This window comes from Dioscorea cayenensis, chromosome 5 (assembly GCF_009730915.1).
Source record: "Dioscorea cayenensis subsp. rotundata cultivar TDr96_F1 chromosome 5, TDr96_F1_v2_PseudoChromosome.rev07_lg8_w22 25.fasta, whole genome shotgun sequence".
NCBI lineage: Eukaryota > Viridiplantae > Streptophyta > Magnoliopsida > Dioscoreales > Dioscoreaceae > Dioscorea > Dioscorea cayenensis.
In genome coordinates, this window is record NC_052475.1 from 28110917 (window position 1) to 28133576 (window position 22660).

The window sequence follows — 22660 nt, forward strand, 5'->3', positions numbered from 1 at the left end:
AAACATAATTCTGACAATTTTATTACTTAACACACATGTGTGTGTGTGAAATACTATGTTAATATTATTTGACAATTGACTTTCAACAAAAATGATGCATTAATTACTATTTTTTTTATTTTTAATAATAGACGACAAACGTCCTTTTTATATGAATATAAATAATACCGAACAGTACTGAAACCCGAATGTACAGTATATATACAATATGAGAATAGTATAAGAATCCCGGGTGAACATCGTATGAACAATACGGTATACAGTACTTTCGGGGGAGGGATTTGAACCCATGAGACTTTCCCCTTATACTTTGATGTCATATTATTGGACCCGCATCAATTACTAATTACTAAACTGATAATGTTGATATTTTTTTAGCACACACAAATATAAAATTATAATATGTCTCTCTTTTATTATAAACAATTTCACCCTCATAAGTAACAAGAATCAAGAATGCCTTTACTTCTCTTAAAATTTCCAACCATTTGACTTTAGATGCAAATATGTATACTATCAGTGACAACCATTTGATTTTTTTTCTTTAAAACTTTTTATATGGGAAATCCTTCAAAGTGCATATATATTTAAATAAATACTATTGTTAATAATTTAACAAGTATGTGTACATATATATATTCTTCCCATAGACATATATAGAGTGCAAGTGAAGCTATGAACATTGCTTGTGGACAGAAGGGAAAATAGGACATGCTAAGTTGTCTTCAAGCAATAAAACCATCCAACAGCCATCCATCAAACCTAACAAACCAAGAGGCTGATCATTAAGAAACACAACCACGACCAACCTTGATCATGATAACCCAATTTAATTCACTCCCTTCTGGCAATACCATGCCTTTTTAAAGTACTTGATCAATTTTATCATACTTGACAAGTACTAATTATTTTCATATTTAATGCTAACGAGACTTTCAGACTTTTGATTCCACTCCTTCACACTTATTTGAATATATATTAATGAGCAATATGGAGTGATATGGCTTATAATTCCACATCACTTAATTAAGTAAATGGTTGAGTTTCAATTTTCTTGTTAGTTTTTAGATATGATCACACTGATTATTATTGTGATTGGTAGACTTTATGACTCACAATTGGACTTTTCCAGCGTCTACCACTCAATGCATTTCTTGACTGAAAGGAACCAGATGAGGTCTGAAGACGTGCAAATGGACTCATGAGTATAAGAAGTGAATAAGATATCCATTGTTAATTAGTTATGATTTAATTAATTACAATCTTATAATTTAAGGTGTAAGTATAGAAATAATCCCATGATTATAGAATATCAGCAATTGGAATGTTTTTTTACTGGACATTGTTTACTGGACATTGTCACTTCATATGTTAATTGTTTAATTTCACCAGGTCAACCAAGTAGCACATTTGAACACACACACACACACACACACACATTTTTTAGTCCAATTATCATATAATTAAAGGTTTTTATAATTTCTTGTTTGGGCATAACGGTCCTCCTTGATTTTTCTAGTACTATCCCATTTCCATATTACATCCCAAAGTAAATAATGTTATCCCAGATTATGTATGTATATATTCATCATGTGTTCAAATAAAACCTTTATTATTATTATTATTATTTTAATGAAGGTGACAAGTGTCGGATAAGAAAGGGTGTTAAAGAAATAAGCAGGTACAGTGATGCACTAATTAATAATTTAGATGCCACATTAAATGAGTACTTTGATAAGAACTTCTCCTATCATTTAGCATATTTCAAGTACATAAACCTAAATATATATCAATAAAGCCTAGATGATGATATATACTGTGACATAATAGTGATATAGCCAGTACTGTGGCTGCAAACCGACTAGACCAACTTTGATACCTAGTTAAACAGAAAAGAAAAATCAAAGCAAACACTAAGTCTAATACCAACAAATTTAACAGCTCAATCAGCTGGGAGATTAAAAAGTAACAGAACTTTATACTTTCGCATGATATATATAATACAAATCAAACTTTGTAAAGGACAACAATTAATAATGATATTCTGTAAACAAAGGACGAAGAAACACGTAAATTATACATGATGGAATTGGAAGGATCGAAATCACTCACACTTTGTCTTCTTTTCCGATTCTAGAACCAAAGATATGATAACGCAATCTAGCTAGCTACTTATATATTATTTCACAACCTTAATTTGTTTTCTTGTTTCTAATTAAACAGTGCATGGGAATGAGTGAACCCATCAGAGCTTGACAACGTCCGGAATGTGGACAGGGTAACGGTGGATACAGTCATCCCAAGGCCCTTCGGTCGGAGTCCTGACCGTGCGCATGCACTTCCAAACCGCACTGTTGCACTTGAATCCACTGCCGAACCCGATCTGCCACACCCGGTCACCACGCCTCATCCTGCCTTTAGCTTCTATGTAACTAAGTTCGTACCAGAGTGAACTGCTCGACGTGTTGCCGAACCGGTGCAGTGCCATGCGAGATGCTTCGACGTGCTCGGCCGAGAGATGCAGGTTCTTTTGTAGCTCGTCTATTACGGCACGGCCGCCGGCGTGAATACAGAAGTGATCGAATGCTTGTTTGAAGTCTGGGATGTATGGTTTCCATTTGGGGTTGATGAGTTTTCTCCCGATGAGAGTGAAGAGGAAGAGGAGTTGTTCGGAGGCTGGGAGGACTAAGGGTCCCATGGTGGTGATGTTTGACTTGAGAGCTTCGCCGGCGATGGCCATGAGGTCTTTGGAGAGAGAGATGCCGGAGAGGCCATCTTTGTCCTCTTCTTCGTAGACACAGTGGTAGGCTTTGTCGTCAGCGCCGCGGTGAGTGCGGACGGTGTGGAGAAGCCGGTACTTGGCTCGCCGAGCGTCACGGCTCCGGTTAGAGAGGAGCAGGGCAGCAGCGCCCATGCGAAACAAACAGTTGGGGAGGAGCATGGATCTCTGGTTTCCGGTATAGAAATTTGGAGTAATGATCTCAGTGGAGATAACAAGAGCGTTGGAGTTAGGGTGAGCTTGAAGGAGATCACGGGCGAGGTCGACGGAGATCAAACCGGCGCTGCAGCCCATGCCGGAGAGATTGAAGCTGCGAATATTACTACGGAGTTTGTACTTATTGATGATCATGGCGGAAAGAGAGGGAGTAGGTGAAAAGAGACTGCAGTTGACGACCAAAATATCAATGTCTTTAGGTTTCAAACCGGTTTTCTTGAGAAGGTCGTCAATGGCGGAGAACATGACGAGGCGGGCTTCAGCGCGAGAAGCCTCCATGGTTGCTCTGGGAGGAATATAGTGATTGGCAGGAGGTAAACAAGTCTCTTCACCGAGGCCGGAGCGTTCAAGAATGCGCATTTGGAACTGGACGCTCTTCTCATCAAAGGAAGAGATGTGGTGAGTGTGTTCCATGAAAGTGGCGAAAGGAACACGGCATGTTTTAGGGGGTTTGTAGCAGGAGTAATCAATAAGGTAAACAGGGTAAGGACGAGACATGAAGTATATGGTGCATGCTATTATGGCTAAGAAAAGAGTAGAGATGACGTGCAGGAGTTCTAACTGGAGAGTCATTTTCCATAAAGCATGGAGATCTTCAGGCCCGGTTTTGAGAAGCTGTAAGATGATAGTGGCGATTACAGGGATGAGTAAGAAGGTGATGAAATTGTTGACGAGGTATTGGTAGCCGAGTTTCACGTATTTAAGCTTGACTGAGGAGGAGAACTCTGGTAAGGATGGCTGTGCAGAGGTTGCCATTCTTTCTTTTGGTTTTTGGGAAGACTGACGCTGTTCTTGTGGAGTAAGTGGTTGAAGAGGTAGAGGGGTATTAGTAGTTGTAGTACTGGCAGTGTGCGTGTGTTTCTGTGTGTGTGTGTGTGAGCGTGTGTGTGTGTGTGTGCGTGTGTGGCGTGTGAGAGAGAAAGAGAGAAGAGGGAGTATTGAATAGGGGGTGGGTGGGAGAGTTTAATGATGGGGAAATGAGAAGGATAGGCTGAGGGTTTACGCTTGTGAGACTCTTGACTCTGGTTGTATTGAATTTTGGAGTGAGATGGGGGTTGGGACAGTTGGCGGGAGATGGCCAGATCTCAAGCTTTATTTATTTATTTATTTATTTTTTTCTTTAATTTTTCTTTTAATGGGGGCTAACTTTTTTTCATGAAGATGAATGAATGGAGAACAGTGACTGGTGATTTTTATATTTAGTGTTAGAATTGGAAATTGCAGATCAACTATCGTTTTCTTTAGAGGTTGTTTCTTTCTTAAGGCTTAATAAATATGGCTTTCTTTTCTTTGAAAAATAAAAATAAAATTTTCTTTTTTCATTTCTTTGCAAAATAACATGGTGCATTGAATCATGCGTGGTTAACTTACCTAAAACCTTATTTAGAATGAATTGATTAATATATAAATATTGGTTGTTACGTATTTAACATGGTAGGGTATTATAGCTAATAAACCACGGCAGAAGCTTAACTTTTAGTCATGCACGTCATTCAGTCACCTTCATATGATTGCTTATAATCCTTGATTAAATATGTTGATGTCTTAGAAACACAACTGTGATACAAAAAAATGAAGGGGACCGCGGAGTAAAGCAGAAGAAAGCTGTATAAGGCCCTATGGATTTATAGCACTCACACATGACATGGCATCAACTACATCACCCAACCTGCCTCCATGCATGTTGCTGAGGGAAACATATAACCTAATTGAGCTGTGAGCAAGCTGGAAGTCAGGGGAATCACATATTGAAAAACAGTTGCTCTGATCATTAAGGCTTTTTCAGTAAAATAGTTCTGCAGGTTCATGTATTCTATTATTATTATTATTATTATTAGTTTCTAAAACAAAGTTGTGATTGGTGATATCAATTGTTGCTATTCTCCAAATTTAGAGAAAACTGTCTGCTTGTCTACATCACTGTTTTTTGTTGACTATTCTTTCACTGTATCAATTATCAAATTCACCACATTACATCTACCTCTTTTCTGGAAAATATTTTTCTATTCAATATAAAAAAGAAAAGAAATAATAAGATACATGGACAATCACAAATTTTTTTAGCATTTTACACTGATGATATGCACAGAACTTTTAAAAATTGGAAACTAAGAATCTAGGCATAGCAATGGAACATTAATTTAAGCTTCAACATTTTATTAATCTTTCATTCATTTAATTTTTCTCTGATAATAGTTCTCCATTTTCTATGGTCTATTAGTTGGAAAACAACAAAGAATGTGGGGGTTCCAAAATATTAGACAATCACTTGTGATGTCCTCATGTTTTCCACCATAAAGCAACTTCTGAACATGGTTTCTTTTCATAAAAAGTGTTTTTTTTTAATAAATCCTTTTCTAACCGTTTACTATAAACAACATTACTAAGCCATATATGCAAAGTTTGTTAATCTGATGGTGATCACTTTTAGTATAAATTTAATAAAAAATTCCATATTTAGTGCACCCACCTTATCCACCTTTAATTATCTTCTCTTTTCCCAGCTTTCTCTAATAATGGATTGTTTCTATATAAATTAAGTTTCAATGACCCATTCATGGTATACTACAAGTCCATTAATTAAGATTTTATTCGTGTAAATAAAAATCTTTGAAGTGTGATTTATTCATTTATAAAAAAAAATTAATTTAGATCATCCATCGAGTTTTTGGAGCGTCTTAACTTCAAGTGTAGTGTTTCTTAAAATAGAAGATTTTATATATGTTTCTGAAAATAAAGTTTGTCTATATTGTCACGCAATCACCGGCTTGAGAGTTGAGAACTTGAGACTAGACCTTATTAATCAGCCAGGTGTTCCTATTCATTATCTTTATGTTTTGTTTTTTTGGTGCAGCGGTTCCAACAAAACTGGAGGTGAGAAACACTGTATATTAGTCTAAGTCTCACATATATATATATATATATATATATGTTTGCCCATAAATTCATCATTGCCAGAACATGATGTTATTAACCTAGAAAGTTGGATGCAAAAAATAAATAAATAAACAAATAAATAACAGTCATGTGCAGTGGAATAGAAGGTTCAACTATTTGATCATCTGAGAAACCCCTAAATAAATAGATAAATAAATAAATAAATAAATAAAGTTTTTTGTTAAATGTGGTTGTTTATTTATGTGGTGATTTATACAAAAGATATTATACTAATCTTTCGACTCACCTTATCCAATATCTAATATCCAATATCCAGTACTGTGAGAATGAATTGATCCTTAGTCTTTCACTTGGCAAGATAGAGAAGAATTACCATCTTTCTAATGTCACGTTAGTAAACCTTAAACAATTCAAGTTAAACTATGGTGCCCTGGTATCTTTATTATCATTTATCAAGGGGGAGAACATTGAAGTCACTACTATGAATTTTATTCTTTTTCATATTTACTTTTAAGTTTTAAAAGAACAATATTAGTATATTTCACTGAGTTATCATCACTTATTATTAGATCTCATTATTGGTAAAAATGTTAACATGCATGAACGTCTTCCGAAGGGCGAAGGGCGAAGGGCAAAGGGCGAAAGCCGAAGGGTGAAGGGCGAAGGGCGAAAGGCGTTCATTTCATAGGAAGTGATCTGAAGTGGTGGAAGTGTCAGGGCGTTCACTTCGGGGGAAATGAAGAGAAGTGGGGGAAGTGGTCTGACTTTCCCCCACTTCTGGTGTTCACTTATCTTGAAGTGGTAGAAATGACACTTCCCCCATTTTCGTCTAAATTGGATTTTGAACTAAACCTACTTCAGCATTTTTTACTGAAGCAGAGGAAAGTGAGCCAATCTATAAAAATTCATTTCTCCTCACTTCCAAAGTTTTTTTTTGAATTCATAGAATGCCACCTAACTTTTAAATTCTCCAATTGTGTTCTTATTTTTAACAAATGAATACCTTAAGTATTAGAAATGATATAACTTCCCCCCATTTTAAGAAAGTGACACTTCTCACATTTCCCCATTTCAAATCACTTCCCCTGAAATGAACGCTTTGAAGTGAATGAAAGTACCATCCCAACCCCACTTCAGTAAAAAAAAAATTGTTTAAATGGGTTTAGTTCAAAATCCACTTCAGATGAAAGTGGAGAAGTGTCACTTCCTCCACTTAAAAACAAATGAACATTAAGTGAAGAAAGTTAGGTCACTTCTTCCCATTTTTTTCACTTCTCCCGATCAATTGGTGAAAAATAGTGGAAATGTAAATGAAATAAAAAATTTATTAATAAAAATAAAATAATTTTAAGTTAAAATTTATTCTTCAAATAGTAATAATTATTTGTTAATATTAATAGTCTTTAAAATAATTTGTAATAAAAATTGGTTTATAAAATATTATGAGTTGTTTGGTGGGGTAACGGTCCTCGTCCCCCAACCAAACATGGGGTACATATTTAGACTTTTGCTTTTTTTAACACTAATTTAGTTCATAATTATTTTAATATATTACCAAATTATTTTTACTAATAACATTATCGTTAATATGGTTCCACACTAATCACAAAAGAATTTGGACTATGATATTTGCCTGTTTGTAGGTCCATATCCCATGGAAACTTGCATGTCTTAATAGTTAGATGGTAGTTATGGAACAATTAACTATATATCCGGCCCCATTATTAAAAATAAATTAAAAACGGTGGAAAATATGAACTAATTAGTTAATGTTATAATGGACTAAAAATCTAAAATGCGTGAATGTATTAAATGAGAGAGATGGAGACAGAGAAATAGAATCACTTTATTTATTATAAGAACCTAAAGCATTTTTAATTTATAAGTCCCTTTCTTATATATATATATATACATACTGGATGAACTAATATGTTGACCCACATACGCCAAAGACCCTGATTGAGGGGGCATGACAAAGTATTTTAGAATTTGTGGCCACTTTATTTATTCGCGACATTATTTTCAAAAAATAATTTAATCATATGTGCGCATGAGGCTTTGAAGTGATGGAAAATAGTTTGAAAAAAGAGTTTATTTATTTATTATGATTGTGGCATTTATATATTTATATATATATATATATATTGGCATTGCTTCAAACTTAATTTTATCTATGTATTACCGATATTTATAATATAATAATTAAATTTACATAAAATAGAGTTATATATTGAATGATTAATATTTATCAACATCACCTCTAGATAAAAAAAAAGAAGGAAAACTTAATTTATATGATTATTTTGTTTTATACAAATACATTATTCAGTAATGGTCAACTATGGGAGACCTTCATTATTTGCACTTATATTGTAGCAAAGAACAGCTTGTTTTAACTATTTAATATTTAAATGAATCAAGGTTGTTAATTTGATTTTGTTTCACAAAACATTGAAAGTATTTCTTTAGTAAAAGACCACTTGCTAGAAGGCATTGAATATAATTATTATATTACAAACGTAGTAATTTTAGATTAATTCTATCGTAACGATAAAAAAATGAAAAGTAAATACAATCAATCAGTGTAAACCAAACTGTGCCAATGAAAAGATAATAATAATAATAATTATTATAATAATAATTTCATACATAAACATTAATTTTTAGACATCTAGACCACTAGACAGGAACCTTCTCAAGATCTTTTAATAACCAAATTCTCCTATATACTAATTATACAATGTATGTATTTAGATATGCCAATTTAAGGTTTGGAGGGTTGGTGTGCTTACCAACAAATAACCAACCAGTTAGGAAATTTTCACATCAAAAAACAAATCAAACTATTATTGACTCAATCTTATGTACACTTAACTCAAAATTTTTAATGTTTAAATACAACAATCAAATAAAAATTTTTCAATGAATAAAAAAACATGAAAACAATTTTACGGTGATTTTAATTTGCCCGGCTATAAAAAGATATTTCTAAACAAGATAATGTCAGAATAAAAAAAAATTCTATGGAGTTGATCACAGTTTCAGTTTATTAATATTATTAAACTGTTTTTTAAAATTAATATTTAATAATACTTAAATCATTATTTTGAATTTTTTATTTATATTTAAAAATCAGTAATTTCCTAAACTCTGGAATACCTAATGCATTAAAAACATTTAGAAGTCACTATAACAATAGTGAATCTGTAAGGTATTTAACTCTTGCCGAAATTCTAGGATTCGATTATTTATATATTTATTTTAATAAAATAAATAACTATAATTTATTAAGATCAAAATGACTACAATAACACAGAGTGAAGGAACCAATAGCCTTAAGATCAATTGATATCGGGTTCTTTTCTTAGGGTGTTCGTTTTGGGGAGGACCCTAGATTAAACCTCATGTCTTACGCAACAAAATGAGGGCACATGGGTCAGCGTTGAGCATTGCTCCTCACATGTGCACGTCCATAGGTTCTAGTGCTTGTCACCTTTCTCAAAAAAAAAAAATAATAATAATAATAATAATATGAAGAAACAAAAAATAAGTTATTACAAATAATATAAAGACAAAACAACTAGCACAACCAACTGGGCTCGATTGATATCGACATCTGCTGCGTAGAGGCTTTCATTTCGGGGAGGACCCGGGATCGAACTTTTTGTTCTACACAAGATGAGGGCACGTAAATCGGTGTTGAGCCTTGCTCTCCACACGTCTGCAGTCCCCGGGTTCAGTCATTTGTTGTCTTTCTCAAAAACAACTAGCACAAATAATAGAATCATGGAGAGAACAAAAACATCAACATGGAGTGGAAAAGAAACATAATCTTTATGTTTGTGATGATTTATCTATAGTATTGATAAATAATAAAAAAAAAATGTTTAGAAGACAAGCCCGGAAGACAAAGACAACTCAACATCATGTTGAACCTGCACACATTTGACGGCCAGATTCAGACGAAACAACAAAATCGGTCCACATTCATCTCACCAACATCGGTCTTGTTAGGTTCCTCCTTTTTCGTCTTCCTTCGCGCATGCTCTAAAGGTGTTTGATGATATGAGTCTGAGAAGGAGCACCGTCGAGGAGCTCATAGAGAGGGCTGGTGGTTGCTTGGTCATTGATGGTGGTCTTGCTACCCAGCTCGAGGCCTTTGGCGCCGACATCCTTGACCCGCTCTGGAGCGCGCGCTGCCTCATCTCTGACCCTGACCTTATCAAACAGGTCTTCTTTCTTCTTCTTTTCACCTTCATATTTTATCCAATCCAATTGTTTCTTTGGTTTAATTGCATTATACTTTTGGAATGATTTATGCGCTTGTTCAATGTTTTGTTATTTGCATTTGGTAGTATGCATGTTGTAGAGTTGGTATCTGAATTTTGTTGTTTTTAAGACTTGGATTCATCGTATTTGGCTGTATGCCATTTTTTTCGCTGCTAGTCTCCATACTTTATGAACTTTCTACAATGGGACTTGAACTTTGTAATTGATTGAAATGTATACCTTTGATCAGAATTTTCATCAAGTTGATGCTTTTTTATAGAGTTGGCACGCTATATGGAACCACTTGACAATCCACTTTATGGCCTTGTGAGGGTGAAACTATAATTTAGATTACGCACTTTTACACATTGTGTTTCCAAAATATTAATTTTGTTGGTTAGAGAAAAGTTAAAGATGACTTCACTCATAGATAAGGGCGACATGGATTGTCATTTGGTCTCATGTGGCATGTCAATTAAGCAAGAAACGCACCAGCTGATGGGTGTACATTGTGTTAAATTGGGAAATCTAGGTTCAACTGGTAAAATTTAAAATTTAGGAGTAAGACTTAAGTACAAGATTCATATTGTAATTTACCCATTCTTTGAGAAATACTGATACCCATGGAAATTATTGACCGAAATATACTTGTTTTCAATGAATTCATTTGTATGTCAAGAAAAAGCGACCGGTATGGCGTCATATCATTGCTTATCCTCAATGGAAAAATGTGTCCTTTTATGACTGAATGTACATCCCATGTCTGAATTAACATTTTTTTTATTATAATTTTGGCCCTTGCATTATTTATTTATTTATCTACTTAATCTTTTGAAGTGATTAGTATATCCCGCTTTTTGTTTAAAAAAAAAAAATTATTAGTATACTAAATTAACTTTTGCAAATGTAGGTTCATCTACAGTATCTTGAGGCCGGCGCCGATATATTAATAACTTCTTCCTATCAGGTCTGCTTGTTCTTAATGCAAAACCTTGTATGCATCAGGCATTGAAGCGTTGCTGTCTTGGCTATATTAAAGAATTCTGTGCTTCTACTCTAACAGAGGTTTTATTTGGCAGCAATAAACATAATAATAGAAACAATTAAAACACATGCCTCAAATGCCAATTTGTGAGATGAATCTATTTTCCTTGTCCAATGAATTTTCTTGGGCTTTTATTTTTCACCATTTGTTAAAAGTGAAACATCATTCAAGTGAATTTAACAAAGAAATCTTATTACCATCTTTCTGGTCAGTCTATCAGAAGCTAGTGTCTCTTTTCATGTTACGTTGTGATTTGTCTTATTTTGCAGGCGACCATTCCTGGATTTTTAGCCAAAGGTCTTTCTATTGAAGAAAGTGAGCTTTTACTTCAGAGAAGTGTAAAATTAGCCCAAGAGGCCCGAGATAATTTCTGGAATGTTGTGCGAGGGAATTCCATGATTACAGATAGCTGTCCACTGGTTGCAGCTTCAATTGGAAGTTATGGAGCTTATCTTGCAGATGGGTCTGAATATAGGTACTGCCTCATTATTTGTCTGACATAGTAATTATGATAAACATTGAATGCATCACAGGACTTCTTTTGTCATGAATTTAGCTAAAAGGTTGTTTTAACTTTCAATCAGTACCTTCCCTGCAGTGGTTGATTTACACGAAGAGAATTCTTGATAGACATTCTGATATTGTTTTCATTGCTTTTTTAAACCTATGGATTTTTTTCTTTCTGAAAATTTGTTCATTTTACATAAACTTTATTTCATAGTGGTATTTATGGGGATGTGAATCTGGAGAAACTGAAAGACTTTCATCGACGTCGGGTGCAAGTTCTGGTAGATGCTGATCCGGATATACTTGCCTTTGAGACCATTCCCAATAAGCTTGAAGCCAAGGTTTGTCCTTGTTGCCAGTTAAACATGTTTTTTATCTCGTGGTTGGAAATGTTATAGTTATATGCATGATTGAGATATTTATTTCTATTGACAAAAGGCTAAATAAACATGTAGCCTGAGTCACTCTATAATTGAACTTTATAACGAGTAATTTATTTTTTCCGTAAAAGTATTAAAGGTAAATAAAAATAATATCCATAATGCGGAAACTTTTTGCGCAGAACTTTAAGCATTTGTGATTTAATTTTCTTTTCCTTTTATTTTAGCATCCTTCTGTGGCATCTGTTATGTTTGGACTTCAATTTTATTTCTTGGTGTTGTATCTGATTCATTATAAGCATCTGGCATATTTTGGAAAGAATAATGATGCTGTATAATGTTGTGTTTTATTGCAGAAGCATTTCTCCATTGATTTGCTATTAGTAAAAATTCTGTTGCTTCATATATCTTTCACCAATTTTATAAGAGAACAATTTTCAGGCCATAGCAGAGCTACTGGATGAAGAAAATATCCAAATTCCTTCTTGGATTTGCTTTAGCTCTGTTGACGGTGAGCGTGCACCTTCTGGAGAGAGCTTCAAAGATTGCCTTGACATATTAAATAAGAGTGAGAAAGTCAGCATTGTTGGAATAAATTGTTCTTCACCTTTCTTCATAGAGAGACTCATCATTGAATTTAAGAAAGTATGGAGGACTTGCTGAAACTTTATAATTATGCATAATTTGATACTCTGCTTGTGACCTTGCCTTTAATTTTCTTCTTAACACAATGGTTTTTTTTTTCTTAAATTTTTACAGCTAACAAGGAAACCAATAGCTGTTTATCCAAACAGTGGTGAAGTATGGGATGGTAGAGCTAAGAGATGGCTGGCAAGTAATACTTATCTTGGATTACTTTTTTTAGTTTATGAATCATGCCTGTTGCTTCAATGCATGGCATTTCATTTGCACAATCACGAGGCTTATGAAGATCTGTCACTATGCTATTGGTTAGTTTAAGAAAAGATTATTTACCTTATTATTATTATTGATTGATTTGGATTGTTAAACATATATCTTGGTATATACCGATGGATACACCATATTTAAATAGGAATGCAAGACAATGCCAATAAGTCTGATTTAGGATAGGAATTGTGCTTGTAACCGAAGGGATTCATGTTAAATTGTTAATATGTTTCTTTGTATATTTGTAGTATATTGGAAACCTAGTTCTCCATATTAAAACCATTGAGTGCCATATACATTGAGGACCATATTTTACTCTCTGTTATTCTCAGTTACAACAAATACATTACCGGGTGCATTGGTTTTTTCCTATTTGCTAACAAAATTCCTTTGTTTATTGATTTATTTATGTATTTATTTTGTGATAATGGACAGCCATCTGAATGCTTGGGGCATGAGAAGTTTGAGGATCTTGCAAAGAAATGGAAAGAAGCTGGTGCTAGGCTAATAGGAGGGTGTTGCCGAACCAACCCTGCAACCATCCAAGCAATATCCAGTGTATTGAAACCCAGAACATGAAGCATGTTAAAGGAGATTGTTTACTTAGTTTAGTACTAATGTTGTCTTGCTTTTTGTTGTTTCTACGTGGTTGGTAGATGACTACTACCCATTTTTATGGGCTTTGATACTTCTTCCAATGCTCTTTGTTGTTGTCCTCGGCCCATTGCTGCTTCTTATTATTTATTGTTGTTTTTGTAACTTTTGTTGATTTAATTTCCAAGCTTTGCTGCAAAATTTAGACACTATAATTCCTATGTAGTCAAAACCAAGTTGAACTGGGCAGTTAGACTGGGTTGAATCGGACCTAGGTATATAGACGGTCCAATTTCATCCAAAAAAAACCAACCCAGCTAAAAACCGGTGTTAAATAGTATAAACTGGACGGTTGAACAGTGAATTGGATGAACCAGTTCACATGGTTGAACCACCTATTTTTATATATTTTTTTAATTAAAATTAAAAGCAAAAATTAAAAACCAAAAGGTAAAACCTATTTTGTGTGAATTTTAATTTCAAAATTGAAATCATTTTATAAGGTTTATTTGATTTAATATTTATTAATTTAATTTATGTTTTATAAATATTTTATTTTAAATATGAGATAAACGTTGTGAGATTTGTTATCGGTCCGGTTCACTGCAAATAAAAATAGGTTGCAACTCAAATTCAAAGATACCATATAAAAGTAAATGCGTAAATCCCAATTCCCAAATTAACAATTTAATTTAAAAGCAGAATATTTAATATTAAAAAAAGAAATATGTATATATATATATATATATATTAATGGCAAAACCCTACGCGGAACCAAACCGACTCTTTTTATTTATTTATTTATTTTTCTTCTCCTTCCAAAATCTCCAAACCCTAATGAAATCTCCAAGCCCATCGGAAAAGGAAGAAACCTTCGCCGACATCGATGATTCCGAGGTTAAAGTCTACCTCAACAACAAGACTCGAACCCGGCTAAAGACTCTAATTTGGGAATCAATGAACAGTGACTACCTTGAGGAACAAGCCACTAAGAAAGCGGTGGTGCCTTCCCGGAGATCACGTGCAGAAGAAAAGCTTCACAAGGATCGGAAGCGGAAGCCGGTGAAGGACCGGCACGCCGCCGGAGAGAAAACCAAGAAGCCGCGCAGTTCTGCAGTCAATTACGATGCGCTCAAATCCTTGATCCCTGATTTTGATCGGGGAGATGAGGAACAACAGTATCAGGATCGGAGCGAATGGAATAATGCTGGTGCTGCCGGTGCTAATGGTGATGATCGTAGTAGTAAGAGTGATGAGATGAATGCTTTCTTCAATGGTGGTTATGCTGGAGATGAGTATGAACAGGATTATCGATTTGGGGATGAAGATGACTATTTTTAGTCTTTTTTTTTTAAATAAAAAAAAATTAAAAAGAAAAAAGTGTTATGTTAATGTGTCTTTGTCTGTAATTTTCTTTTTGGTGTAATTTTGTCCTTTTAATATTAAGAGCTTTACAAAAAATAAATAAATTTCTCCTAGTGGGGTGGATTTTCACTAGACAGAAATTTGAAATTATTTAGTTAATTAAGCAACTTAAATGTTTGTCTGTTTTTTTTATTAGACCAAGATTAATGATTTTTTTTTTAAAAAAAAAAGTAAATTACCTGCATTGAAATGACAAGAAAGTACAAAATAGATGAAACATGGAAAAACAAAAGACCACAGAGAACAATAACAAGAGACCAAGACCAATAATTATTAATAATTAATTTAGAGAAGTTAAGATGAGCTCAAAGCCTCAAATAATATATAATTTAATATGAATTAAAGGTAAAGTTCATCTATTAGGGCCTAAAATAATCATCATATGAAATTCTAAGGCTGTTGAGAATCAACAACATTTGGACCCCATGCCATGTGTTGAGTATTAACTAATACCTTTCTCTCCCTCAGCATGCTTCCTTTTTCACTGCAAACGTACAACAGAATTCTATCCTTATTCACAAAGCAAAGTCAGCCAAAATGAAACACTTAAATTTATATAATTAATAATTCTTTTGATCATGAATATATACCGACTTTAATATAGTGGTTTATCCACCTTTTCAAAAAAAAAATATATATATATATATATATACCGACAGCTGATGAAAGGTTTCAGATACTTATCTCTACCCAAGGGGTTTAGCAACTTAATTTTGCCTCAGAAGCCTCTTCTTGCATTAAACCCTATAAAACCAAGAACCATTACTCCTTATCTTCGCCTCATGCATTTCCTCTCTTAGATAAATAAACAAGTATATATATATATATATATATATGGCCTTCAAGGATTTTCTTTCTTTCATATGTTGTCCATTTAGAATGTGTTTAGATATAACCAAGTGTTGTTGCTCTATATGTGAAAACACAAACAAAGTTTGTACCAAATTGTCTACTTGTTCTTGCAACTTATGTACAAACACAACCATATGTTGTTCAAATGTTTGTGAAAAAACCGGCAAATGTAGCGGCAAACTCTGCGAAACCACCTGCTCATGTTGTGCTGATTGTTGCACAAAGTTGTACTCACTTTGTTGCAGTGCAGATGTATGGATGCAAATATTCTCTTGTTGTAACTGCTGTTGCCCAAACGATACTGGGGATGGGGATCAAAGCTCAGGTGCCATGGCAGTGATATTAGCAACACACTTCCCACCAATTGGAGTCTTCACTAAATATAAATTTGGGGTACGTAGTTTACTTAATCTTCTAGCTCTTCTATATATATATATAATTACAATGCAAATGAAAAAAATTTCTCCTTAATTTGTTGTTGCAGATAGAGTTCTGGATCTGTTTATTGTTGACAACCATTGGCTACTTGCCAGGAATGTTTTATGCTATCTATATCTTATCCTGAGAAGTGGTGCCAAGGTATATATTTGTGCTCAGTTGGGTTTATATATTATTATAAGTTACTTTTGATATCTGATTTTTTTTCATTAAAATATTTTTTATTGGCAGCAAAACAGTGGATATTTGATTGTGCATGCTTGATCAGAATAACAGTTGTTGTCAGTGTGGTTAATTATTTTGTTCAACTTCATTCATTTTCGGGAAATAAGAAATCTATGTATTTCTATATATCGTTTAATTATAACTGGTCATCTGTTTTCGGTTTGTCGTTTTTCACCTTTTAATTAGTTGTGACAATGCATGGTGCAATTTGTATAGTTTAATTAACCACAAAACTTAATTTAATTATGATGTGTTTCATATATAAATGAAAGGTAATTAATGGAATTCGGAAAATTGATTTTTTATTTTTCAAATTAAAATAATTAAAATTCTAACAACGTAACTAATGGAATTATTCAGTGGCAAACATTAACATCATAGTTGATAATTATATTATGCTTTAAGATTCAGTTAAAACTTTATCAAAACTATAATTAATTATATCAGCCTAAATATACAGGACAGTAATTTTAATCCTCAAACTCAAAATTGGTATTTGGACATCACTCACAAAAAGTTTTAAATAAGAAAATCAACAAAAAAAAAAAAAATGTCAGATATGCATAGGTGATTAATAGCTAGTAACTCATAGATTAAATAAATCACCTTTTTTTTTTTCATTTTCTTGTTTGACTAGCCTATAATTTTGATGGCATTTTAGTGACTAGTGGAAGTTGATGTGATGTAGATTGAAATATTCTAAATTAATTTTTTTTAAAGGAGGATTAACCACTTAAATTAAAGAAGAAAATCCTGAAACAAGAGACGAACCACAAGACACAAGAACATGACATACCACTAGATGTGGTACAAACCAGAACAACAAACCAAAATAAACAGGGTCAGATGACCCAAACAACAAAGAGAATCCAAAACAAGAAACAGAGTCTAAAGACAGACATTAGATCAGGTCCAAAAACACTAGCCCGTGTGCTGCTCACTAGCCTCCTCAGCAGTCAAGACCTCGTTGGTCTCCTCCGCACGCTGATCAAGGAACTTCAGACTGTGCCTGATAGCAAGGGCGTAGTCTTCAAACTTTCCTCTAGCTCCCTCAACAATCACTGTAAACCAGGAAAAGATCATCCGATCACATTTCATAATAATATCAGCAGCATGCACAACATTAGCATTAAAGATGCGATCATTTCGAGCAAGCCAAATATTCCAAATAAGAGCTTTCATAATCCAAACCCCCACATCCTGGATCCACGTCTGTAAACGAGATCTCCAAGAAACCCAAATTAAGTAGCTCAATAGTATCGGAGGTTCCGGCAAATGTAACAATCTAACAAAATATTTCCACACGTGTTTAGCAAAGGAGCAATGGAGGAACAAATGATCCACTAATTCAATCCCCGCGTGGCAAAAAACACATGTGGCAGTTGGCAGCTTATTAAAACATTGCTTTTCCAGATTTTCAAGAGTAAGAATTTTGTTCTTCCAAGTTAACCAATTGAAGAGGTTAACTTTCCGCGGGTAATTGTTGCGCCATAACCAACTGGAAATTGGACATTGTAGGCCCCCCTCATTCAGGAAATTATAGAAGGATTTCACCGAGAAAACCTCATTCGCCATGTGAGTCCACCATTTCGTATCTTTGAGCATTCCCCAATTTGCGGAAAAACATTCCCAGAAAGAACTCAACTCAACGTTGCCCAAAAAAGGAGAATTATCAAACAAAAAAACCAAGTCCTTGATAGTGCCATTTTGAAAGGATGATTCCCTGAAAACCTTTGGCCACAAGAGCATTGGTGCTCGGCTATTGAGCCACCAATCTTTCCAGAAGAGGGACTCAGTACCATCATTAATGCCTTGCGTTATGCAACTCCTCAGTACCGGTAGACAGATAGACACCCCTTTCTAGAAGAACGAAATCCTCCCCACATGCCTAGGAAATAAGTTTCAATTGGAGATGTTATAGGTAAATCTGATCACAGTCGCACCACAACATTGAGGGCCCGTTGAGAATTTCCACCACCACTACCCCAGCAGAGCCTTATTAAAGACTTTTAAGTCAAGAATACCCCACCCACCTTACTCACGAAAGTGACCCAGATTCTTCCAACCCACTAACCTAAAATTTTTCTGGAGATCAGGACCGGACCAAAGGAAGTCACGCCTATAACTTCTACAACATAATTAATTTTTTATTTTAAAACAAACCCATTGTTAATAATAAAAAACGCAAAGAATGACTACTCTTTAATAAAGTTGCTGGCATTTTTTAACAACTAATTAAAATATCGAATATTCAAATTTTATTTATAATTTGTTCATATTTTTATATAAAAAAATACAAAAAAATAATTCTGATGAACAATGAGCATGCGAGTTTGTGACCACACATTGATTTAAATGATTATTAAATATATAATTAAATATATAATAATATTTTAACAACAAATTTGATAACACATTGGTGTAGTGGATTGCCACTAATATTAAAAATTAGATGCTCAATCATTAAAAAAATTACAACAACAATAACAACAACAACAACAATAATAATAATAATAATAATTAGAATTAAATCAAAGTCTAATAGAGCTACCAAGTGGCAATAATCACCCACACTATCAAGGTGATTTCAGATTAAATCAATCAATTATACTATTTAAAACTAAAAAAAACTATTCCAAACTTTTGAAGAATTTAAATAAACACAAACCATTAGTTGAGCAGAATTTCAATAGGGCTGGCCGGCCGGAAAATCTTAGAAGAACTGTGTTCAATAAGATTTTTTATATGAATATTAATGTTTATAATATTTTGTTTGTACAAAGCTAATATGTAATGGGCATGTACTTGAGTGGTTTGTTGGAATTAGATAGTAGGAACCCATCATGGTTCAAATCCAATGTTAAGTTTTTAATAACTTTAATAACTAAAAACAAGTTTTTTTTTAAAAAAAATTATGAAAATTATAAAAACAAAAACAATGTTTTAAACTTTATAATTTTTTTTAATAATTAAGAAAAAACTAAATTGATAATGTGGCATGACAAATGTAAAAAATTTTAGTAATGAAATTTTTTTCTTATTTAAATTTTTTTAAAATTTTAAGTTTTAATAAAATTTGAGAAATTGTTCAAAACATCCATCACAATGATAGTAGTTGACATTAACCCCCCTCACCGATGAGTTTTGGTTTTGCTACTGACCGTGGTTGGACTGAAGAGAGATCATGGTTGGGCTAAAAACGCCAGAAAATTAAAAGTTGACGAATATGAGAATGTTGACTTTTATTTAAGCCCGGGCTGAACTAAATTCCTAGGTCAGCCACTAATAGGGCTCACTATAAGCTTTTTTAACTGTCACATACTGAGCATATCCTTTTAATTTTTCTTTTAATTATCACCAAGTAAATTAATCAATCACCCCATTTAAAAACAAAACACTATTCCAAACTTTTAATTAATTTATATGAACACTAACCATGCTTTTTAATGGAAGATAAACAATTGTTTGGCAGAAATTGAACATAGTTGACTGGAATCTTTGAAGTGCCACAATCTGAATTCATCCTTTTCTTTCTCTTTCTTTTTATTATCATCCACTAATTACATGATGTTTATTTTATTTCAGTTTATTTTTTATAAACTACGAAAGTTAGATGATGTTTTTAAGTCCACACACGTACTGCTCAATTATTATGGTGGTGACATGATTTTTTTATTTTTTTTTTTAATTTTGGTCTCATACAATTATCACATAACATTGCTTATGTGGTTTATCCACCTTAAAAACAGAACATTGCTTTTTTTCTGTGACTTTTGTTTAAAGTTTTTTTTTTGCAACTTTTATATTTTTCATAATCCTTCAACAATTTATTAGTGATAAATTATAAAGCTTAAAAAAAAAAAAGGTTCACACCTAAAACGTGCATATATATTAGGCCGATCTTATTCAAGAATTTTGTAAGATATATATGACCTCAAAATATCATATCGGGTTCGAGTTGCAAGCCTGAACTCATACTAGAGACTCATTGCTACCATGTTATAACATAGATAATTTAAATTTAAGATAATAAAAAATTCTTGCCATAACCTTATCCAACTGGGGTATTGCAATGATGTATAAGCTAGTTGGCTTGTTATATATTTTTCACCCAAAGTTACTATAATGAATCATTGAATTCAAGAGCACAAGTTATCGTCCTTCGAAAGCTCATGTTGTATTGTTGTCACCTCAATCCCATATTCGGTCTTATCACGAATTCGATTAAATCTATGGTTTAACTTATTCAATCCAAAATTAATTAAATTTTAACTAGGTACAACTGTGTATAATTAATTTCAACATCATATCTATTCTTTGTCGTTATCCATTAGAGTTTTAGAAATGGTAAGCTTCTCCTATTAGAAAAGAGTTAGTACATGACTCTTTCTTGCATAAATAGGATAAGTTTATATATATATTTTTATAATTACACATAATATAACCTCACCAATGATTTTTTTTCCATGTGTTAGCAAACCTTAATCTGGGAAGACAATTTTGTTCTCTTCTCTTTTATTTTCAAAGTTTTATGACTTGACTGCAATGAAATAATATTAAATCAGATTATTTATTCTATCTTTTTAAAGTCATATTGTTTTTTAAAAAACACAGATAAATCATGGATTCAAACCTTAAACTTTTGACATGTTATTTTTTTAAAAAAAGATCTAATCTAAATTAATTGATTTTTAAAATATATACAAAAATTTCTCTTGTCCCTACTTTTTTTTTTACTATAATAGATACATTATTATAAAAATTGAATTTGTGGTATCCAGCCGATTCCAACGTATAAAAAAACCAATATCAATGATTTATAATAAAAAAAAATCTACAAAATCTTTTCTAGATTTTATTTAATCAATTAACTATTTGATATACATTTGCATGACCCAAAAAAAAATCAACATAGTTATCAATTAACTATGTGATCTTAATAATAGTTTCAACATAATTTTCAAAAAATTAAATAAAAAAATAAAATAGTGATATTTAAAGAAACACAGTGTTGTATATGGCTCATATAGTAGTGTCTAATTTTTCTTATAATAGAATTGATAGTTGCTCTGCTTCCAAGAACGTAGACATACTCTGCCGAATTTCGTTAATGTCTTTTTTGTGTGATTGCTTATTTTTTTTTAAGATCGTTGTTCTATTTTTCAATACACAATATAAATAAATAAAAAATAAAGCAATTGACAATTCCTAGCAAGAGCTAATTAACCATTGAATGTGGATAAGTTCATGACAACGAATTAAATAATTAAAAAATGAAACACATTGGTGTTCCACGTGTGGGAACCTCATTTGACCCAAATGTCACAAAAACAAAAGCACACGGTTGAACCATTACTAGATTCCTTCACAGACGTTCAAAGGAAGGCGCCGTCAAGCAATCGAAAACAAGTAGAACATTTTCCCACTAATTGCGCACAATTCACTCTGATGCTTTCTTTATTTGACTTTTTTGTGGTATAAATAAATGACACCATTTGAGAAATGAGAACCAAAGTTCACAAGTTAATTACTTAGTTTGGAATCAAGATGAAGAACAGCATGGAGAGAAGCAAGCAAAGAATTAGAGGGGGAGAAGAGTTTCCATTAATACATAGCCAAGTTAGGAAGATCAAGGAGGAGGAGGAGGAGAAGGTTGAAGACCATTCACCGCCGGCCAGGTTGGTTGAGACGATGCCTGTGTTTCGGGAACTCTCACGGCAGCTCTCTCGGTCTCCGCTCGGCCGCGCCGGAGTTGCAATCTCTGTAGTAGAGTAGGGAAGAGATGGGCATGTCTTTTGCTCTGTTTTGTTTCCTTGATGAGGGTTTAGCTTGGTTATTAATTATAGATAGTTGATGGTTCTACTACTCAAAACTAGGATTGAAATGTTTTGTTGTTTGTTTATTATTTTGGTTAAAATATATGGTTGGGTCAAAGCCACCTGATTCGGCTGGTGAGCGACATAAACCTGAGTCTATTAGAGAGAGGAAGAACAGAGTGAATTCAAAGTCTATGTATGAGTATTACCTCTGTGGATGCATACCTCAATAACTCAAGATGATGGTGTATAACTCTACATATATACTGTTTGAACTAACCAAAATTTATCTCAGATGTTGCCGTCT

At 33.1% G+C, this 22660-nt stretch overlaps 4 protein-coding genes and 1 long non-coding RNA gene across 5 annotated transcripts; 3 read left to right on the forward strand and 2 right to left on the reverse strand.

Moving 5' to 3' along the window:
- Positions 1 to 1954: 1954 nt before the first annotated feature.
- Positions 1955 to 3820, reverse strand: LOC120261549 (3-ketoacyl-CoA synthase 5-like). The gene has a single exon (XM_039269480.1). The coding sequence runs from the start codon at positions 3749 to 3751 to the stop codon at positions 2246 to 2248; it is 1506 nt and encodes a 501-aa protein (XP_039125414.1). The 5' UTR covers positions 3752 to 3820; the 3' UTR covers positions 1955 to 2245.
- Positions 3821 to 9780: 5960 nt separating this feature from the next.
- Positions 9781 to 13725, forward strand: LOC120261422 (homocysteine S-methyltransferase 1). The gene is made up of 7 exons (XM_039269309.1): positions 9781 to 10123; positions 11073 to 11129; positions 11477 to 11682; positions 11929 to 12055; positions 12536 to 12739; positions 12854 to 12925; positions 13439 to 13725. The coding sequence occupies exons 1-7, from the start codon at positions 9959 to 9961 to the stop codon at positions 13580 to 13582; spliced, it is 975 nt and encodes a 324-aa protein (XP_039125243.1). The 5' UTR covers positions 9781 to 9958; the 3' UTR covers positions 13583 to 13725.
- Positions 13726 to 14434: 709 nt separating this feature from the next.
- On the forward strand, positions 14435 to 14938 carry LOC120260210 (transcription factor IIIB 60 kDa subunit-like). Its single transcript, XM_039267651.1, has one exon. It carries the CDS (start codon positions 14435 to 14437, stop codon positions 14936 to 14938), a length of 504 nt encoding a protein of 167 aa, XP_039123585.1.
- An 873-nt stretch (positions 14939 to 15811) lies between these two features.
- On the forward strand, positions 15812 to 16733 carry LOC120261423. Its single transcript, XR_005536600.1, has 3 exons — positions 15812 to 16267; positions 16359 to 16453; positions 16544 to 16733. It is a non-coding gene; the product is annotated as an uncharacterized LOC120261423 (long non-coding RNA).
- Positions 16734 to 17458: 725 nt separating this feature from the next.
- Positions 17459 to 18112, reverse strand: LOC120260211. The gene has a single exon (XM_039267652.1). It carries the CDS (start codon positions 18110 to 18112, stop codon positions 17459 to 17461), a length of 654 nt encoding a protein of 217 aa, XP_039123586.1.
- Between the last annotated feature and the right edge of the window lie 4548 nt (positions 18113 to 22660).

What these genes read in the sequence shown, in the direction of transcription:
- LOC120261549 (XM_039269480.1), bottom strand. Translation starts at nt 3,751, where the DNA reads ATGGCAACCTCTGCACAGCCATCCTTACCAGAGTTCTCCTCCTCAGTC.
- LOC120261422 (XM_039269309.1), top strand. Translation starts at nt 9,959, where the DNA reads ATGAGTCTGAGAAGGAGCACCGTCGAGGAGCTCATAGAGAGGGCTGGT. An exon ending in TAATAACTTCTTCCTATCAG is followed by an intron (nt 11,130 to 11,476) that starts GTCTGCTTGTTC and finishes CTTATTTTGCAG; the next exon opens with GCGACCATTCCTGGATTTTT. An exon ending in TCATCATTGAATTTAAGAAA is followed by an intron (nt 12,740 to 12,853) that starts GTATGGAGGACT and finishes AAATTTTTACAG; the next exon opens with CTAACAAGGAAACCAATAGC.
- LOC120260210 (XM_039267651.1), top strand. Translation starts at nt 14,435, where the DNA reads ATGAAATCTCCAAGCCCATCGGAAAAGGAAGAAACCTTCGCCGACATC.
- LOC120260211 (XM_039267652.1), bottom strand. Translation starts at nt 18,112, where the DNA reads ATGGCGAATGAGGTTTTCTCGGTGAAATCCTTCTATAATTTCCTGAAT.